General features: G+C 41.1%; 1 protein-coding gene across 1 annotated transcript; it reads right to left on the minus strand.

Moving 5' to 3' along the window:
• Positions 1-2,696: 2,696 nt before the first annotated feature.
• On the minus strand, positions 2,697-14,563 carry L3HYPDH (trans-L-3-hydroxyproline dehydratase). The gene is made up of 5 exons (XM_088149712.1): positions 13,871-14,563; positions 10,583-10,752; positions 8,805-8,927; positions 6,671-6,808; positions 2,697-3,627 (listed from the first exon to the last, which is right to left on the minus strand). The coding sequence occupies exons 1-5, from the start codon at positions 14,391-14,393 to the stop codon at positions 3,502-3,504; spliced, it is 1,080 nt and encodes a 359-aa protein (XP_088005838.1). The 5' UTR covers positions 14,394-14,563; the 3' UTR covers positions 2,697-3,501.
• Between the last annotated feature and the right edge of the window lie 5,398 nt (positions 14,564-19,961).

Raw genomic sequence — 19,961 nt, forward strand, 5'->3', positions numbered from 1 at the left:
GCCTTCGCCGGTTCCCTTGCCGAGCTGCTGGCTGGCTCGCCCGCCCGCTCGCCCAGCCAGCCCGGTCTCCGCGCGCGCTGCGGAAGCCGCCCGAGTTGTGCGCTGGCTCCTTGTCGCTCCTCTTCCGAGCGGGAGAGCTTCAGGGCCGCTGACGTTTCCGCAGCCGGTTGCCCGGGGAAACCATGTTATTCCCACCCGGCGACTGCTCAGGAGAGAAAGCACGGCTGCAGCTCCCCCCGCGCCTTTTCGCATCTTTGCTACTTCATCCTGAAGGCTGACAGGCCGCCCGGCGGAGCTTCCGGAGGCCGCCTTTAAATGTTTTTAAAATGAAGCAATTTACCCATCTTTTGTTGTCTATTTTTGTAGTGTTCTTGTATTTATAATTTTTATATGGGATTTGTTTTATATTGCATTTTTTATGTGACCCACTAAGAGTCATGTTTTACGGTGGTGGCATACAACTGTGTTTAAAAACAAATAATTCTGCTGCAGCTTTTACATGTCTGCCGCCAGAGACAGAGCAAGCGAAGAAAATAGTAAGTAGAATCCAGGCTAATGGCAACAAAGATACAAACACTAGCATCCAGAGGGACAGCACTGCTGCAACAAAAGCAACTTTCTTCTGGTAAGACAGATGCCCCATAATTTTTTGCTATAAATGGTTGGAGTCTCAAGGTCTTCTGCTTTTACAATCCACCAATCAGAAACTCAGTAATTTTTGCTGACCCAACAGTTAGCAAAATTATGAGAGTTACAGGTAGTCCTCCCTTAACGACCACAATAAGGACCAGAAAATTGGTAGTTAAGCGGGGCAGTCATTAAGCAAGTCACCATGTGACCCAACCCAATCTTATGGTTGTTAAGCAAATCACATGGTCATTAAGCGAATCCAGCTTCCCTAATGGATGTTTTTTGCTGCAATTTGCTTAATGACCATATGATTTGCTTAACAACCATGGTGATTCGCTTTATGACTGTTGTAAAAAAGATAGCAAATCATGATTATGTGACTGCAGGGGAGTGCAATGGTTGTAAGTGCGAGTACAGCTCGTAAAGCACTTTTTCTGAGGCCGTCATAACTTTGAACCATCATTAAACAAAGTTGTTAAGCAATACCTAAAAAAACCTGTAATGCTCTGAGTGGGTGATGAGTGAACCCCATTTTGTGGCATCTCCTGTTTAACTCGATGCCAAGGGGAGGAATAGGTCAGACTTGGTGGCTTCTGTCCCTCTAGCTAGTGCCTGGCAGCCTGGTTGGGAAGGATGTGGGTAAGTGTGTGTGTGTGGCCTTGAAGGAAGAGTGCTGCTTCTATGCTGACCATTCTGGAATTGTTCAAGAATCCATGACCAAACTGAGAGAGGGCCTGAATGCCCGCAGGCGAGAGCGTGAAGACTGACAAGGATGGTTTGAGGGATGGTTTAATCTCTCCCCGTGGCTCACAACCTTGGTTAGCACTCTCGCTGGACTATAGTGAGTACAGTTATAGCATGTACAGTTGGTCCTTGTGTCCTTAATAGGCTTATAAGGTTTTTTCAGGACAGACTGGGTACCATAGAAGCACAGGTCAACATGGTCTGCACTCATAAATACCTGCCTCTCCCAACCACGGAACCAGTGGCACCTGAACAGCTTTTTTGCAAACCTCAACTCACCTTTATCAGTGATGAGGAGGAAGCTGCTCTTTAAAATAATAAAAACAGAGGAGATGTTGCATTATAACACCCCATCACATGCTAGGCATTTCTGTTAGTGCAGACTAGTAAAATCAGTCGTACACTAACAAGGAAGCTAGCATGGAAAATACCAGCAACAACCTGGGGAAAAGCCTCAAATTTCAGGAGGCAAGCCCCCGCAGCTTGTCACGTGCTCAATCGAAGCACATGATCCCTTGTGTTTCATGTATTATCATATATGGTTATGGGCTTGTATTAGGTAGTGTGACGTATATATGCTTAACCCAGCCCTCTGATGTATTAACCCAGCCCTCTGATGTACTAACCCAGCCCTCTGATGTACTCAATAAAAGAGGTTTCCAGACTCCGGTCTGGGCGCTCTCATCCCCCTCAAAGGAGAATCAGTTTGGTGTCTTCTTTCCCCTCGCTCGTGAGAGGCCCGCTGTAACTGCGTGAATGTTACAAAGGACCACCTGTACTTATTTCCACCACATTGCCCCAGTTCAGTTTCTCAGAACATGCAAAAGAATCTGCTGGAACAGAGCTACCAACCCATTCTTGTGGGAATGATTGAATACAATGTGTAGAAGAGAGGATTTCAGTAGCTGCAGCTTTCCTTAACTCTGCAGATCCGAAACTGCTGGTCTCTATTACAAGTTTGCCAGTGAGCCATTAAAAAAAATAGAAAAAAACAGAAAAATAAGAATCGCTACTCACCTAAAATTCTTCTTCATTGTGGTGCTTCTTCACTGCAGTAGTAGTGGAGTGGTCCTAGCATCCTTGCCTGATCTGATACACTTTGGTTCAGGCAGAGAAATTCTGGCTCTCCAAATGAATTACAACTTCCCAGCAACTCAGCCAGCATGGCCAGCATTGAGATATGCTGGAAATGGATGTCCAGCAACGTTTGGAATGATGCAGGTTCCCTACTTTCATCACAATGTATGACTAGGCTCATTCCAGGATCTGCCAGATTTTTAAGGTGGGTTAACACTGGTGTGTACTTAAAATGTAACAAAAAATGACCTTTTCATTTAAACTTTATTTAATAAATTTATGTGCTGACCATTAATATCTATACTCAATTAATTTTAAGGAGTTGGTTATTGTTTTGCATATCCAACATGGTGCCTATACTGTACAGCTATACAGAAAAGAAAATGTCAAAATCAGATACAAATACAAAATACAAACACTTGTTTCATGAACATGGGGGAAAACAAACTCTTTAATTCTGCATGGTTACTCAGCATTGAGTCACAATGTACTTAATGGGTTGTATTCCTAGTAAAAGTGTTTAAGATTGCATCATTTTAAAAAATGTAACTTTCTGTAATTGATATCCATAATGTAATTCAAATAGGTATCTTCCCCCCACAACAAAAAAGTGTAGTAAGAGAATTCCCCCATTTCCGCAGTAAATGAAAAAAGTACCGTTATCCTCAGAAATCCTTGATCAACTGCTTTAATAAGCTATTTTTAAATAACTAACATAAACTAATGCAATTCTGGTTTATTGTTACTTACAAAGTTTTGCTATCATAGGTTTATCAACAATCATCATAGATTACTCTAATCCCCTATTGTGTCTGTCCCTTAGAAGGCTTTTCTGACATTGAGAAAAAATATTTATGACTTCCCACCCTGTCATCGCGTCCCTGTTGACCAACAAAACATCTTGTAGTGGATTTGGAAATTCTTAACTTTGGCTATACTACTGCATTTGTCATTATTTGTATTAATTATCAGTAAAACAATGGAGGCTAATACCCATATTCAAAACTAAACAAAAATTCATCTTTTTCATCAGGACTACTAAGAAAGCAATTACTTGAGAAAGAAACCGTATTTCAGTGGGTCATTTTCTTCAAGAGTGAAGGTTGATGTTCCAGTATAGAAAGATTCTCCTGAGACTTCTACTATAACAGCACTGTAATCACCACACTTAGTTTCCTAGATTGGAAAAATAAGTATTTCTGGTTAAAAAATAAGCTTGCTCATTAGTTCAGTAATATATAAGCTTTTGCAGATAGCAAATACATGAGGTAGCATATACACCCAGAATGAAAAATTAATTGAGAATTAAAAATGTTTGTAAACTTTGGACAATCCTTAATGCTATACAACCAGAACGCAAGGTAAGCTCATGCCATAAGTATTTTTTCCTTCTCTTCCCAAGTGCTTTATATTCTCTGAATGTTATAAAATGATTGTATTGGGCTGCAATAGAAAAGAAATCCAAGCTGAAAATCTTGCACAGGTGCTTCAAAACTGCTCCTCTCAATACTAGATAATTTCTTCCTCCTGCTGCAACCCTTAGCACGTTTTCTAGAATGCTCTGCAGGCCTTCCCTTCATCTTCAGGAAAGGCTTTTCCTTCTGGTAGCCCAGAAGATATGTGGACTTCAGGGAAAGAAAGTTCTGTTTCCAATAGAAGTGAATATGTATAGCTCAGGGTTGAACTGTGGAGTCCTTGGGGTTCTCTGAGTTTGGTTGTTTTTTGCAAACGTTTCATTACCCGGCTAGGTAACATCTTCAGTGGTAGAATGGAATGGGATTTGCTCTCTGTTTATATACTGTGGCATGCCCTGCCAGAGTTGGGGAGGGTGGAGGGGGGTTTGTTTTGTTTTATTTTTTATTTTTCCCTCTGGTAGTTCCTTGATTAGGGTATTGTTTGCTGCTTGATTGTATGTCTGGTGGTAATCTTGGTGTTAATCTCTGCTTATCTGGGTGATGATTGCTGGTGAGGAGATGTGCTAGTCTTTTGTTTTCCTTTCTCTTGTCTCTTTTGAATAGTGTGTAGATGTTGTTTATCTCTTTGTGCCTGTTGATGGCTGCCTTGTCTGAATACCAAGCTTCCAAGAATTCCCTCCCATTTTTGGATTTAGCTTGGTCTAAGATACTGACAGTTTGCCTGTTGAAACTATGGTTAAGTCGCTCCATGTGTTGTAAGATTAAGGAGTTTTCATCATGTCTTCTGTTAGTTGGTGTTCATGGATGCGCTCTGCAAGCCTTCTGCCTGTCTGTCCTACATAGTGGTTGTTACAGTCCTTACACTGTATGTTGTAGATGACCCCTGTTTTTTCTTTGTGGCTGATGAAAAGCAGTGGACCCATCCTTCCATGTTTCTACAGATGACCAAAAATACGCAAGCCTGACATACCTCTCCAACCAACTGTATCTTTACCAGGGACTCCAACATACAACATAGCGAAAAAACTGACAAAAAAGCTTGGACATCTCACAGAGAAGAGCGAATATTCTATCAATTCACTATAGTGCCTACAGAAAATCAAAGATGTACACATAGATGAAGATGAAATTATGGCCTCATTTGACATCACAGCACTCTTTACATCCATAAACCCAGAACTAGCAAAAGAATCCATATCAGCAGTACTACACAACACACCCAACCTAACCAAATACACCCAGATCGAAATACCCAGAATCATGGACCTCATCAACCTCTGCCTCACTACCTATTTTTAGTCTGATGGACAAATATACCAGCAAATCAGAGGTACACCCATGGAATCACCACTGTCAGGACTCATAGCAGAGATTGTAGCATAGCAGAGCCTAGAAACTATAGCACTTCCACACATACAACCTAAAGTATGGATCCTGTATGTAGATGACACCTTTGTTATAATAAAAAAAGGAGCAACTAGAGAAGACACATGAAACCATCAACAACATCTTCAAAGGAATAAAATTTACCAGAGAGGAAGAAAACAACAACATGCTACCCTTCCTGGATATCCTCATCAGCAGAGGAAACAATAACAAATTAGAAACCCAAGTCTACTGGAAGACAACCCATGCTAATCAAGTACTCCACTACCAAAGTAACAACCCAACCTCCCACAAGAAGAGCTATGTAAGAACATTATTCAAACGAGCACAAACATACCGTAGCAACCCAGAACAGCAGAAAAAGGAAAGAGACTACCTATACAACATCTTCCAGCAAAATGGATATCCATGCAACTTTATCAAAAAGTGCCTGACCACTCAACCTACTACAACACAACCAACAAGCTATGAAAAGGATAACACTGCCATACATCAGAAACATCTCAGAAACAACAGACTATTACAACCACATGGTATCCCATAACCCACAAACGAACTAAAGCCCTCCAAAACACCTTAAGCAAACCAAAAGACCCAGTAGCCCAAGAAGAAAAAACAGGAGTCATCTACAACATACAGTGTAAGGACTGTAATAACCACTATTTAGGACAGACAGGCAGAAGGCTTGCAGAGCACATCCATGAACACCAACTAACAGTCAGAAGACATGATGAAAACTTAATCTCACAACACATGGAGAGACTTAACCATAGTTTCAACTGGCAAACTGTCAGTATCTTAGACCAAGCTAAATCTAAAAATGGGAGGGAATTCTTGGAAGCTTGGTATTCAGACAAGGCAGCCATCAACAGGTACATAGAGATAAACTACATCTACACACTATTCAAAAGAGACAAGAGAAAGGAAAACAAAAGACCAGCACATCTCCTCACCAGCAATCATCACCCAGATAAGCAGAGATTAACACCAAGATTACCACCAGACATACAATCAAGCAGCAAACAATACCCTAATCAAGGAACTACCAGAGGGGGAAAAAAAAATAAAACAAAACCCCCACCTACACTGGCAGGGCATGCCACAGTATATAAACAGAGAGCAAATCCCATTCCATTCTAGCACTGAAGATGTTACCTAGCCAGGTAACAAAACGTTTGCAAAAAACAAGCTCAGAGAACCCCAAGGATTCCAAAGTTCTGTTTTGCAAGCGGATTTCTTCTCCCACAACTTTGAGGGAGAATCAATTCAGTCCAATTAAGGTGGATTTTGAGTTTACCTTCATACTATCTAAGGAAAAGCAACTCTACCAGTCAGCCACTTCCATTTTTTAAAAAAAAATAACCTACCCAAACTCTTTCCTGCCCACCCATCCCCCACAACAAAAGTTTTGTATTTGCCTTTATTGCTTTTCCAGTGAACAAGGAACCAGTTGAACTGCTTCTGAAGGTCCTGGTCTGGTTCAGCTGAATTAATTCTTTATGGTATTGTAGGGCAATGCGAGCAGTCACACCTGATCCTGTAGGACTTCGGTCAACCTATTTCAGAAATACATGATTTGCTGTATTTTTGTTCATCGTTCCAATATGTAGTAAACACAAATCAACAACTTTATTCATATCTAAGCCTGTTCACTTTCACCTTTATTCATATCTGCACTTGTCCACTTTCACTTTGGAGTTGATTGTTCCAATTAAATATGCTGGGAAAAGTTATGTTTTGGGCACTAAAACCCCCTAGAATAAGCTTGACTTCAGTTTTTTATTCAGTACTAATATAGAGAGTGTTGGTGCCCATAAAATTAGAATTCTGTCTTTATAAAGTCTGTGGCAGAAGAGAGAAATCTGTGGCACTCCAGATACTATTGAACTTCAACACTCCACCATCATGCTGGCTCGGGCTTTGGAAGTTGTAATTCAACATCTGAAGCTGGGGTATCACACTCAAGGCCCATAGCCCTCCAGGTAATCCTGCCCAGCCTGTGCCTCATTAACACCAGCAGGAAACACCAGCCAGAAGTAGGGCAGCAGCTGGCTGGTCTTAAACAGATACTACAGATCATCCCTTAGGCTAAAGAGAGGGTGGCTATATACCCAGGCTAAACAGGCTACATGCCTAGCTCTGCCTCAAGGGACCAAGGCAGGTGGGCTCACTGGAGAAACAAAGAGGACCAGGCCTCCCCTTATACCTGCTGCCCACTGTCCCTCTGCAACTTTTTCCAACCACACTCTGTAGCTTAACACCGAGGCTACCCAGAGTTCTCCCACTAGGGCTTTTTGGACCTATCGTGGGAGTTGCACCTGGTTGGGAGCCCCAGCACAGAATTAGCCTGTCTCTTTCCTGGCCTTTCCTTTAAAAGCAACCTGAACTTTGAGTAAATTTTCAGGAATTATAGTCTCTTACAAAAAGAGAATACCTGACAATTAGTCAAATTTCAAATTTGCTTTTCTCTTTTAAAGAGCTCTGCCAATATCAGTTTTATTTCTTGGCAGAATAGGAAACTCGGGCATAGAATTCTTGGGAGATAAATTCTTCTGATTGGGTTCAATTACACTGCTATTCAACTATAATCAAATCACATACCATACTGATTTTCTGGTTAATGAAAAAATCACCAAGAACTGGCCAAAGTGAAACGGTGAAAAAGTAGGTCTCTTTCACAGTACTGTTTTATAAAGGCTATGCAAGGACCCTTCCTTTTTTCAATGTGTTCTTACACTAGAGCATTTTTACTTTTTATTAGTAAGGGCCTCATGCTAGAAGCCCAGGGAAAATCACAACTCTCCCTCAGCAATATGCCCGTTCAACTTTTTTTTTAAAGGGAGCTGACCAGCTCCACAACAGAAATATGGTTTTCCTGCATCACTTCCCATTCCATGGTAATCATGAGAGCCTTTCTTCATCAAGCATCATCCACGATAACTTGTCAGAGCTAGAAATGTCTGTTATAACTTCTGGGTCATTTTCTTGAAACCACTCATCAGATTTTTGAGCTAAAATTAAACTACTGAGACACATTTATTCTCTTATAAATGCTAGGGCAAATATAGTGCTTAATGCAGCATTTCTCAACCTTGGCAGCTTGAAGATGTGTGGACTTCAAGTCCTAGAATTCCCCAGCCAGCATTCACCTGGCTGGAGAATTTTGGGAATTGAAGTTCATACATCTTCAAGCTGCCAAGGCTGAGAAACACTGGTTTAATGTATAAAAGCAGAAATCTGGGTCTTATGAGTTCTACACTCCTGGCTCTCCTGCTTTTCACATTGCAGATTCTATTTATTCACAGACTCTTGTGATAAAAGCAGAACTAGGGAACCTCTAGGCCACTGGTCTTGATACAGAGGTCAGGTGAGGCCCCTCTCTCTTCCCCAATCCCCACTTCCATCTCTAGCAAGTGTCGTGGTAGATATATATAAATTATTTCTTCTGCTGTTTCAGAACTCTAGTGGGCCAGGGCCCAGCTGGAGGGCCAATCAGCTGAGGGCTCCTTTTATTAGATAACTCAGGAACTTTCCTTGCATGTGCTTTATTACCTGTGCATCTGCAAATACACATATGTTAGTTGTAGGTTCATCACTAAATTCATCTTTTCCATCTGTCAGTATAGTTCCATAAATGAAAGCCATGTCTTCAATAAGAGGATGGTGTACTTTGAACTAGAAAAAGAGAATACAGGTAGTCCCCGGGTTAAGAATGCCCAGGTTACAGACAACCCATAGTTAAGAACAGAGCCTACTGTAGCAAAATTTGAGTTGAATACACAATGATTTGAGTTAAATACACAATGGTTTGAGTTCATCACACAATACTACTTATATAATAATACTGTTCTGGCTTAATACAAATTCAATTTAAGGACAGACCTTGGGAACGGAACTTATTCTTAAACTGGAACTACCTGTATTTAAAAAATATTTATTAAAATTTAACCAGAGAAAGGATTTAACAGCTCCATTAGGCCTGCGCATAGTATCAATGTTCCTACTTAGGCAGGGATTTGAGCGCTTCACTATGATTTCTTGTTTTTAAAATTAGTTGGAAATGGTTACTGGGAGCCAGGTTTTACATTGTGACTTGGACTAAAAAAGAAATCAGATATCAGAAGACTGATACAGCAACCAAAAAGTCAGAATATGAGAACAGCACATGGAATTCTAAGTAACTATACTAGGGACATTTTATCATGTTTGGTGGACATGTAAAAAAGCTAAAACATTTTGGATACAAATACATACACTTATTCAGAAGATTTTAAAGACTAAAGTACAATTGAAACCAGAGGCTTTTCTTTTGGGACTAATGGACAGTTAGAAAAAAGTCATGGAACTTTGTTTTTGTATATGATGACTACAGCGAGATTATTGTATGCTCAAAAGTGGAAAGGTATGACAACTACCCGCAATGGAGGAATGGTTGGTAAAGATGATGGAACTTGCAGAGATGGCTAAATTGACTTTCTTAATTAGAGAAAAGACAATATCTACATTTATGGCTGACTGGAAACCCCTTACAGATTTTTTATATGAAACAGAAAAAAAATACACTTAGATTTGTGGTTTTGATGATTAGAAAAAAATAGATAATAGAAAAAATGAGCTTTTCTTTTTGTAACCATAGAGTAAGAGATAACTTTGTAATCATATTTGCTGCAAAGGAAATCGAAAGCTTCTTTCTATTTCATTTTATCTTTTTTTCCTGCACCTTTGCCTTTTTTCCTTTCTCCCTTTTTTCCCTTTCTTTATTCTATATTAGTTTTTGTTAGTTTTTATCTTCTCTTTAAAACTTTTAATAACTTTTACATATATATAAAAGGAATTATAACTGAATATACCATAGTTCAGCTTTTGCTGGAGCTCTTTTAAATTTTGATCTTCTACTGCTCTACATAAGAAGAGCCCTGGAAGATTAGATCAAAAGCCATCAAGCCTAGCCCTGGTCACGGGCTAAAGATATATATAAAGGAACTTCAAAGAACTGTAGCTCCTATGCCAGTAGCAATCTTCCTTTGATGTTCCCCAACAGTTAGTATTTAAAGTAAGCTTATGATTCAGGCATCTAACAACTAATTCCCCAACTTACAATTGTTCCCACTTCCAGCAATGCATTCATTCAGAGTGGTCAGACTACAGAAACATGTTTCTAACTCAAAGTTGTTTGATATATTCTTATACTGGAAAAATTATTTCTGACCTGCCTGTAGTGTATTTTGAAAGGGTTAGCTGGATCTTCTTTCATTTCAAATAGCAAATCACTGATTTGCAAAATGATGCATTTAGCTAGTAAACACAATACAAAGCCATGTTAAACATACCTGAGCCTTTACGGCTTCAGTTACTGCAGATGCTGCATCTACCAGATCCCTAATCTTCGAAGAACATACATCAAGGCCCAATTGTTCAGCACTGAGAAATGCATAGAAGGCACCCCCATATCCAACATCAAGGAGGACTTTTCCATAGCCAGGAACATCAATGGTTATATCTGATGATCAAGGAAAAAAAAAACAGGAGAGAGAAGAGACATATAAAGTTATATAAATATTATCACTGCTTATTATTCTTATATTTATTCTTGCTCAATAACCTTCCTAAGGCGAGAAAAACAGAAAAGAATTTTAAAATCTGGAATTCAGATTCCCATCTACCGTTACAAAAACAACTAATGTTTATTCTTCTGTAACATTTGAAGATCCCTCAAATGTGGTGTGATTTCCTCCTAGTGTCTTAGTCATCCTTTTCTGGCTTCAGTTTTATCGGTACCATTACTCAACCTTATTTACAGAGGAAATTACACTGGTGGCAGGATACTAGATACTACTTCTAATTTGTTGTTGAGTTACAAGACATTTCATCTTCAAGATCACAAAGTAAATCAAAAATTATTGAGGTGATTATAGGAACGATAATCACAATGACACAATAGTTAAGATAACATACATGGGAGCAACTGTGAGCTGATTAATACAGAAATCTACATGCATTTAAAAACAAAACGTACAGGCTCACTAAGGTAATCATGAGAGGCAGTGTAGTACAGAGAAGCATTCCATCCAAGATTCAAAGCTAAAGCCTAAGGAATGGCAGAAAAGAGGTTAATTTCAGTAGCTTTACATTACCAATCACCAAAAGCATGCAAGTCAGAATACAAATTTACAACTTTCCAATTGAGATATATCACTTTTGTATCAGTTAAAATTTGTAGCTGTACCGAAAGAATTATTGGATTATGATGTTAGTAAAGATGCCAACATTTGAACTGAGATGCCTTACTCTCCTCCCAGTACGTATTTAGTTCCTATGATTCTTTATGGAAAAAGAACTGTAACCTATAGAGGTCTTATTCGTTTATTATTTATACCAGTGTTACTTCTCTCGGGACCCCTTCCTACTTTTAAAAATTATGGAGGACCCCAAAAGAGCTTTTGTTAGTATGGGTTATATTAATCAATATTTACCTATTAAAAATTAAGTGACATATCTGCTGCCGCTACCACTTCTCATGATTGTTTGATGGGATATTTGATATTGTATTCTTTTTCAACATAGGATGGCAATCAATTTTAATTTCACAGATCCCTGAAATCTTGGGGGACCCCCAGGGGTCCTACGACCACACTTGAAAAAACACTGATTTACACCAACATAACCAAAACTCCAGGGCAAATATGGATTCAGAAGACTTCTTGTCTTAAGGCTAATGATCACCTGAAACTAGCTCTCATAATGGCTTATACACATCAGTTTCTTGCTTTCTCCCAGAGGAAGAGGAGAGGCTGTAGCATCATCTCCTATAGTCTGCACCACAATCAGTTGAAAACATTGGTTTGGTACTCAATAGCAGAGTTGTGTCTAATAGAGTTGAGAAAACTGCTCAGCAAATATTCAAGGACATGGAGAGGAAATCTCTTTGGGTAAAAAGTAAATCTTGGTATACTAACAGCAAAGATAGTTGAACAGTGAATACAGCTAATATACATATGTAAGCAAAAGAATGACCAGAAGATTGACTGGAAGATGGAACAGTAATTTAATTGCAACTCAGAGCATGCTTATTATACATAAAAACCCAGCAAATTCACTGGAGATTACTACTGAGTAAACACCTTCAGGAATGTATTATTCATCCATGTTCAAGTGCCTATAGAGAGCATGTCTGCAGATACATAAATGCATAGATATGGATGAAAATGCTTGCACCAGTGAAATAAGAAAGCAAACTGAACATGGGTGGCCTTTAACAAGGGTTGGTACAGAAACTAAACATAGCTCATCATGTAAAATAATGTCAGGATAGTAAACAAGAGGGTGATATTTGTACCAAAAATAGCTGAGTAGAGATGAGAAAGAAACTTGTTTAGTTTGCATTTTAATGTGAACCACTTTGTTAAATTTCATATTTTCACACCAGCACTCACATAGAAATGCACATTCATTTCCATGCAAAGATGTTGAAGAATTCACAAGCCAATGCAAAAATGGGTTAGATCCCTAAATGGGATAGCTCCATGAATGGAAACCAAAAAACTGAATTTGACAAATTAGCCCAGTTCTAGTGATGGCAATATATACAGCTATTACATTTGGAAAGATGACTTCTTTCCGTTTGAATTTAATGTCTGCTTTCCTCATAGGAAGGAAAAACCGTAGACTTCTGTTGGCTGCTTGACCAACACAGCAAACCCAAATTCACACCCTGGTCACCTCCCAGATGAATTACTATACCACGCTGTACATAGGGCGGCCCTTGAAGAGGATCCAGATGCTACAGCTGGTGCAAAATGTGGTGGTGCAGGAAGTTATGTGCACTCCAAGATCAGTGCACATTACACCTCAGCTTCGCGAGCTGGGTTGGTTGCCAGTTTGCTTCTGGGTTCAATTCAAGGTGCTGGTTATGACCTATAAAACCCTATGTGGCATGGGGCTGGGTTATTTGAGGGACCACTTCTCCTATTACATCTACCTATCCCATCAGATCTGGCAGAAGGGGCACATTGCGGTCCCCATCTATGAAGAGTTCCATCCGATGGGACCCAGGAGGAGAGCCTTTTCTGCTGTGGAACCTGCCCTCTGGAACATCATCTCCCCTGAGGTTACATTGGCCCCAGTCTTGTAGACTTTTTGGAAGTCCCTAAAGTCATGGCTGCACCATCAGGCCTAGGGATCTGGGGGACATGGGGAGCCTGCAAGATGGTTGCACTGTCTGTGAGCTGTAGGCTGGCACTTTCCCACATTTTTACGTTTTAATTTATTTATATGAGTTTGTCTTTGCTGTTTTAACTTGTGAGCTGCCTAGAGTCACATGAGATGGGTGGCTATATAAGCATACATACATAAATGCATGCATGTATGCAGCTGGAGTCAATTAAAGAAGGGTAAAACGTTAAGTCAGCACTTCTCAACCAGACATCTTCCACACCCGTGGACTCCAACTCCCAGAATCCCCGAGCCAACATGGTCACCGTCTAGAATTCTGGAAGCTGAAGTCCATAGACTTCTGGAAGTTGCTTCAGTGAAGACACAGTCTTAGCCCAAGAGTGGGTCAGGGTAGGGCCAGCAGGGACCGCGAAGGTCGTCTCCCAACAGGGCACCCGTATCCCTACCGGTAGCCGCGGCGAAGGCGGGCACGCTGTGGAAGCGAACGCGGCTTCCACTGCGCTGTCCGTCCCAGGACGCAAAGGCTGTGACGGGCCCGCAGGGGCAGTGAATGGCGACGGCGGTCTCGCCGGGAGAAGGCGGGGGCTGGCAGAGGCCGTAGTCGAGAGCAAAGCGGCCCAGACAAAGAACGGCGTGTCCGCACATGGAGCTCGCGCCGTCGTTGTGCACGAAGAGAGCTCCGAGGGCGGCTCCGGGCAGCTCGCTGGGCACCAGCACCGCGCCGTACATGTCGCGGTGTCCCCGGGGTTCGTGCATCAACATCCGCCTCACAGCGTCCAGCTCCGGGGAGTCCAGTAGGCGACGCCGCCGAGTCAGAAGGGGCAACCCAGGCGCGGGCTCCAGCAGTCCCAGCCCGCCCGGCACCACCACTCGGAGTGGCTCCCCTCCCGCGTGCATCTCCACGGTGCGGATGGTCGGGCTGCCTGGCGCGCGCGGCGGCAGCCAGTCACCGCGGTCGCCCGCGGACATTCTGAACGGCTGTTCTTAACCGCAACGCGTACCGAAGGCTTAGGCCCGCGCCACTCCCCCCTCCCTTCCTCTGGCCCGCGCACCAACGCGTCACGAATGGGGGGGGGGCGTCATCGGAATGGAAAAGCCAAGGCCGCAGTTGCTGATTGGCCAGGCGGAGGATTCTCCATGGGAGAATTGGAGGGAATAACCTTTTTTAAAATTCAGCTATTGGGTGATAACGTTGATGGTAGAGGGTTAGTAAGGTAAACATAGAGAAAGGAGAGTGTCATGCACCATCACAGTTTTGTTTGTACTTTGGGGTTAGAGATATACTGGGTTTTCATTCCTTGTTATTATGTTGATCGTTAGTAATATAATGGAGTTCAAATGAGTTTATGCACGTTTGTGGCAATGTGCCATAAGCTTTCTGTGCTCGGGGCCCCGAGTGTGTGAAGTTGTGGTTGTGCTAGCAACTGTCGACTCCGATATCTTCCTAAGCTGCTGTATATTTTAATTTTTGTATTTATGATGGGAATTGTTTTTACCTTATTTTAAGATTGTTTGCTGCCCAGAGTCACTTGCTGAGATACATACAGTATGGCCATACAAATACAATACTTGTTGAGACACATACAATATTGTATAGCCATGCTAACTAAATAAAATGTGGTTCCATAATAATGCTGATTTATAATTACGTTTCAACATGGTGGGGAGCCACACAAGCCGCAGATGCTAAGAGGGAAAAAAACAACTTTTTAAGACATACAAAGGTAATGTAACATATAACGAAGGTCATTCAGCTCCATTTTTAAACACTTAAGCCATCACCACCCTTAATAATATTAATTAGTCTTTCCATGACAGAAGTAGAGAGTCAGTTCATAAAACAGCATTTCTTAATTTCAGCAACTTTAAAATGTGTGGATTTCAAATCCCAGAATTCCCCAGCCAGCATGCATGGCTGGGGAATTCTGGGAGTTGAAATCTACACATGTTAAAGTCGCTGAGGTTGAGAAATGCTGTCGTAAACTGAAAATGAACACATTAGTGATCTGAGATTATAAACTAGAGTTACTCTCTCTTTCCAACATCAGAGTCGAATCTTTTTGCTGGGCCCCAGCCTCAGTGAAGCCATAGTTCTTTGTATAGATATAATCCAAATGTTAGCTATATAATTCAAAAATACATTCACATCTTCTTTAAAACTTCTTTAAAACTGCACTGGTCTTCATGACACCACATTAATAGACTTATGGATATTGCTCCAAAGCAGGACAATGGTGAGACAAACCCCTATCTTAGGAGAAAGGGCAGATGTGCACTTTCTGCTTGGCCCCTTGCCAGTAGAGTCACTCACTGCTTCCTGATGCAGGAACAGATGACGTCCTCCTCTTCAGAGTCCCAGCCCAGCCCATAAGGTGATAATTTATATATTTACTTTTAAAATTAAATTTAGAGGCTACCTGTCCTGAGACATCGCTGGACAGCTTGCATTTTAAAAGTCAGTAAAAACAAAAATGAAAAACCATAAGCATTTGGAAAGGAACAGACAGAAAGGAACACCCTAAAAAAAATCACCTCAGAGAAAAAACTGAAGGGCTGAAGAGCACCAACCCCCAGGCCTGGGAGCAAAGCCAAGTTTCTAATAACTTTCAGAACATGGTGAAGATGGGAACCATATAGATCTCTAGGGAGATACTGTATCAGAGAGCAGGCACTGCAACAGAGAAGGTGCACTTCCTAGATCGCAATAAATGACAAAACATTGCAGAACACCATGTTCTATAGTTAGCTGACATTTTAACAACATCCTGAAAGCTATGAAGGAGGAGGCCAGCCTGATCTTCAGCAGGTGACTGTTCCAAAGCAGTGAAAGAAACTTAGATTACTTTTGAGTCAGTATTACTTGTTTATTTATTTATTAAATGTATATGCCACCCATGTCCCCCAGCCACTCTCTGGGTGGCTCACAATTAAAATCAAACATTAAAAACAGTAAAAATATAAATATCCATATTACATTAGCTAAAACATAATACTATATAAAAAGACTATATACAATTCAAGATGGCTGGGGGGCAGAATCAATTACCGCACCAGCTGCTTCCAACAGTGGGGGCCCCCATCAGGCCCCCAGGCCATCTGGCATAGCCAAGATTTCACACTCTTCCGGAAGGCCCTGTATTATTATTAAGAAGGTATTATGCAGTCAAGAATAATTTTTAAAAAATGATTGAGTCAGAATCATAATTTACTTTATCCTATTCCTTAATACTGTACTATGGATAATATTATATTGTTGCAACAGATTCAGCTGAGAGGTTGGTAATTTACCAATGTTTCAACTAGTTCCCAGTATCTTTGCTTTATACAGTTCAATGAATATTTTGTATCAAGTGAACAGGGGGAATTAGGCTCCTGTTTAGCATAAAAATCTTGCATATGCATGACAAAAAGTTTCTTAATTGGCTTCCTCAAAACTATTTGTCTTCTTTTTCCATGAAACATAAACGGTAAGATGCTGATGTATGAAAGTGTCCCAAAAGAGCAATATACTTTCAGAATGCTTGTTTATAGGGGAAAAAAACCTTCTAACTTTTGTTGCATCTTTTTCATAAAAACGGATCCTTTAATAATCACATAAATGGGATCTCGTTTTATAATATTATAATGCATGATTTGGTGTGACAACAAAGCTACCTCTTTCTAATATCCACTCATAATTCCTAGATGCTGGTACAGGTTGGTGGGGAATATAAACTAAACTAAACTAAACTAAACTAAACTAAACTAAACTAAACTAAACTAAACTAAACTAAACTTGTTGTTGTTCAGTCGTTAAGTCGTGTCCGACTCTTCGTGACCCCATGAACCATATTGCGCCAGGCCTTCCTGTTCTTCACTGCCTCCCTGAGTTTGCTCAATTTCATGCTCATTGCTTCAGTGATGCTATCTAACCATCTCATCCTCTGCCGTCCTCTTCTCCTTTTGCCTTCAATCTTTCCCAGCATCAGGGTCTTCTCCAAAGAGATCTCTCTTCGCATTAGGTGACCAAAATATCTGAGCTTGAGCTTCATTATCAATCCTTCCAATGAGCAATCAGGGTTGATTTCCTTTAAGATTGACTGGTTTGACCTCCTAGCAGTCCAGGGGACTCTCAAGAGTCTTCTCCAGCACCACAGTTCAAAGGCATCAATTCTTCGGCGCTCGGCCTTCTTTATGGTCCAGCTCTCACAGCCATACATTACTACTGGAAAAACCATAGCTTTGACTATGCGGATCTTTGTCGGCAAGGTGACGTCTCTGCTTTTTAATATGCTATCTAGGCTTGCCATAGCTTTCCTCCCAAGGAGCAAGCGTCTTTTAATTTCATGGCTGCAGTCTCCGTCTGCGGTGATCTTGGAGCCCAAATAAATGAAGTCTGTTACTGCTTCCATTTCTACCCCTTCTATTTGCCAGGAATTGATGGGTCCAGATGCCATGATCTTAGTTTTTTTAATGTTGAGTTTCAAGCCAGCTTTTGCACTCTCCTCTTTCACCCTCATCAAGAGGCTCTTTAGTTCTTCTTCACTTTCTGCCATTAGGGTGGTATCGTCCGCATATCTGAGGTTGTTGATGATTCTCCCTGCAATCTTAATTCCGGCTTGTGATTCTTCCAGCCTGGCATTTCTCATGATGTACTCTGCATATAGGTTAAATAAGCAGGGTGACAGTATACAGCCTTGTCGTACACCTTTCCCTATTTTGAACCAATCGGTTGTTCCATGACCGGTTCTAACTGTTGCTTCTTGGCCCGCATACAGATTTCTCAGGAGATAGGTAAGGTGGTCTGGTATTCCCATCTCTTTAAGAATTTGCCACAGTTTGTTGTGATCCACACAATCAAAGGCTTTTGCATAGTCAATGAAGCAGAAGTAGATATTTTTCTGGAACTCTCGTGCTTTCTCCATGATCCAGCGAATGTTGGCGATTTGATCTCTAGTTCCTCTGCCTCTTCGAAACCCAGCTTGTACATCCGGTAGTTCTCGGTTCATGTATTGCTGAAGCCTAGCTTGTAGGATTTTGAGCATAACCTTGCTAGCATGTGAAATGAGTGCAATTGTGCGATAGTTTGAGCATTCTTTGGCGTTGCCCTTCTTTGGAATTGGAACGTAAACTGACCTTTTCCAATCCCGTGGCCACTGTTGCGTTTTCCAAACTTGCTGGCATATTGAGTGCAGCACTTTAACACCATCATCTTTTAGTATTTTAAATAACTCAGCTGGAATACTGTCATCTCCACTAGCTTTGTTGTTAGCAATGCTTCCTAAGGCCCACTTGACTTCACTCTCTAGGATGTCTGGCTCAAGGTCAGTGATCACACCAGCGTGGACATCAGGGACATTAAGATCTTTCTTGTATAGTTCTTCTGTGTATTCTTGCCACCTCTTCTTAATCTCTTCTGCTTCTGTTAGGTCCCTGCCTTTTTTGTCCTTTATCATGCCCATCTTTGCACTAAACGTTCCTTTCATATCTCCAATTTTCTTGTAGAGATCTCTAGTCTTCCCCATTCTATTGTTTTCCTCAATTTCTTTGCATTGTTCATTTAAGAAGGCCTTCTTATCTCTCCTTGCTATTCTCTGGAAATCTGCATTCAGTTGCTTATATCTTTCCCTTTCACCCTTGCTTTTCGCATTCCTTCTTTCCACAGCTATTTGTAAAGCCTCATCAGACAGCCATTTTGCTTTCTTACATTTCTTTTTCTTTGGGATGGTTTTAGTTGCTGCCTCCTGTACAATGTTACGGACCTCCGTCCATAGTTCTTCAGGCACTCTGTCTACCAAATCTAATCCTCTAAATCTATTCATCACCTTCACTGTGTACTCACAAGGAATATGATCTAAGTCATACCTGAGTGGTCTAGTGGTTTTCCCTACATTCTTCAATTTAAGCCTAAATTTTGCAGTAAGAAGCTCATGATCTGAGCCACAGTCAGCTCCTGGTCTTGTTTTTGCTGTCTGTATAGAGCTTCTCCATCTTTGGCTGCAAAGTATATAATCAATCTGGTTTCGGTATTGACCATCTGGTGACGTCCATGTGTAGAGTCGTCTCTTGTGTTGTTGGAAAAGAGTGTTTGCTATGACTAGCTTGTTCTCTTGACAGAACTCTATTAGCCTTTGCCCTGCTTCATTTTGTACTCCAAGGCCAAATTTGCCTGTTATTCCGATTACTCCTTGACTTCCTACTTTAGCATTCCAATCCCCTATGATGAAAAGGACATCTTTTTGGTGCTAGTTCTAGAAGGTGTTGTAGGTCTTCATAGAAGCGGTCAACTTCAGCTTCTTCAGCATCAGTGGTTGGGGCATAGACTTGGATGACTGTGATATTGAATGGTTTGCCTTGGATACGCACTGAGATCATTCTGTCGTTTTTGAGGTTGTACCCCATTACTGCCTTTCCCACTCTCTTATTCACTATGAGTGCAACTCCATTTCTTCTAAGGGTTTCTTGCCCACAGTAGTAGATATAATGGTCACCCGAATTAAATTCACCCATTCCCGTCCATTTCAGTTCGCTGATTCCCAAGATATCGACGTTCAATCT

The sequence above is a fragment of the Python bivittatus genome, unplaced genomic scaffold (assembly GCF_059951505.1).
Source record: "Python bivittatus isolate LINGU-HERP-01145 unplaced genomic scaffold, Pbiv_v1 ctg000580_np1212, whole genome shotgun sequence".
NCBI classification, from domain to species: domain Eukaryota; kingdom Metazoa; phylum Chordata; class Lepidosauria; order Squamata; family Pythonidae; genus Python; species Python bivittatus.

What these genes read in the sequence shown, in the direction of transcription:
- L3HYPDH (XM_088149712.1), bottom strand. Translation starts at nt 14,393, where the DNA reads ATGTCCGCGGGCGACCGCGGTGACTGGCTGCCGCCGCGCGCGCCAGGC. An exon ending in GTGTATTTGCAGATGCACAG is followed by an intron (nt 6,809 to 8,804) that starts GTAATAAAGCAC and finishes TTTCTGAAATAG; the next exon opens with GTTGACCGAAGTCCTACAGG. An exon ending in TCACTGGAAAAGCAATAAAG is followed by an intron (nt 3,628 to 6,670) that starts GCAAATACAAAA and finishes TTTCCAATCTAG; the next exon opens with GAAACTAAGTGTGGTGATTA.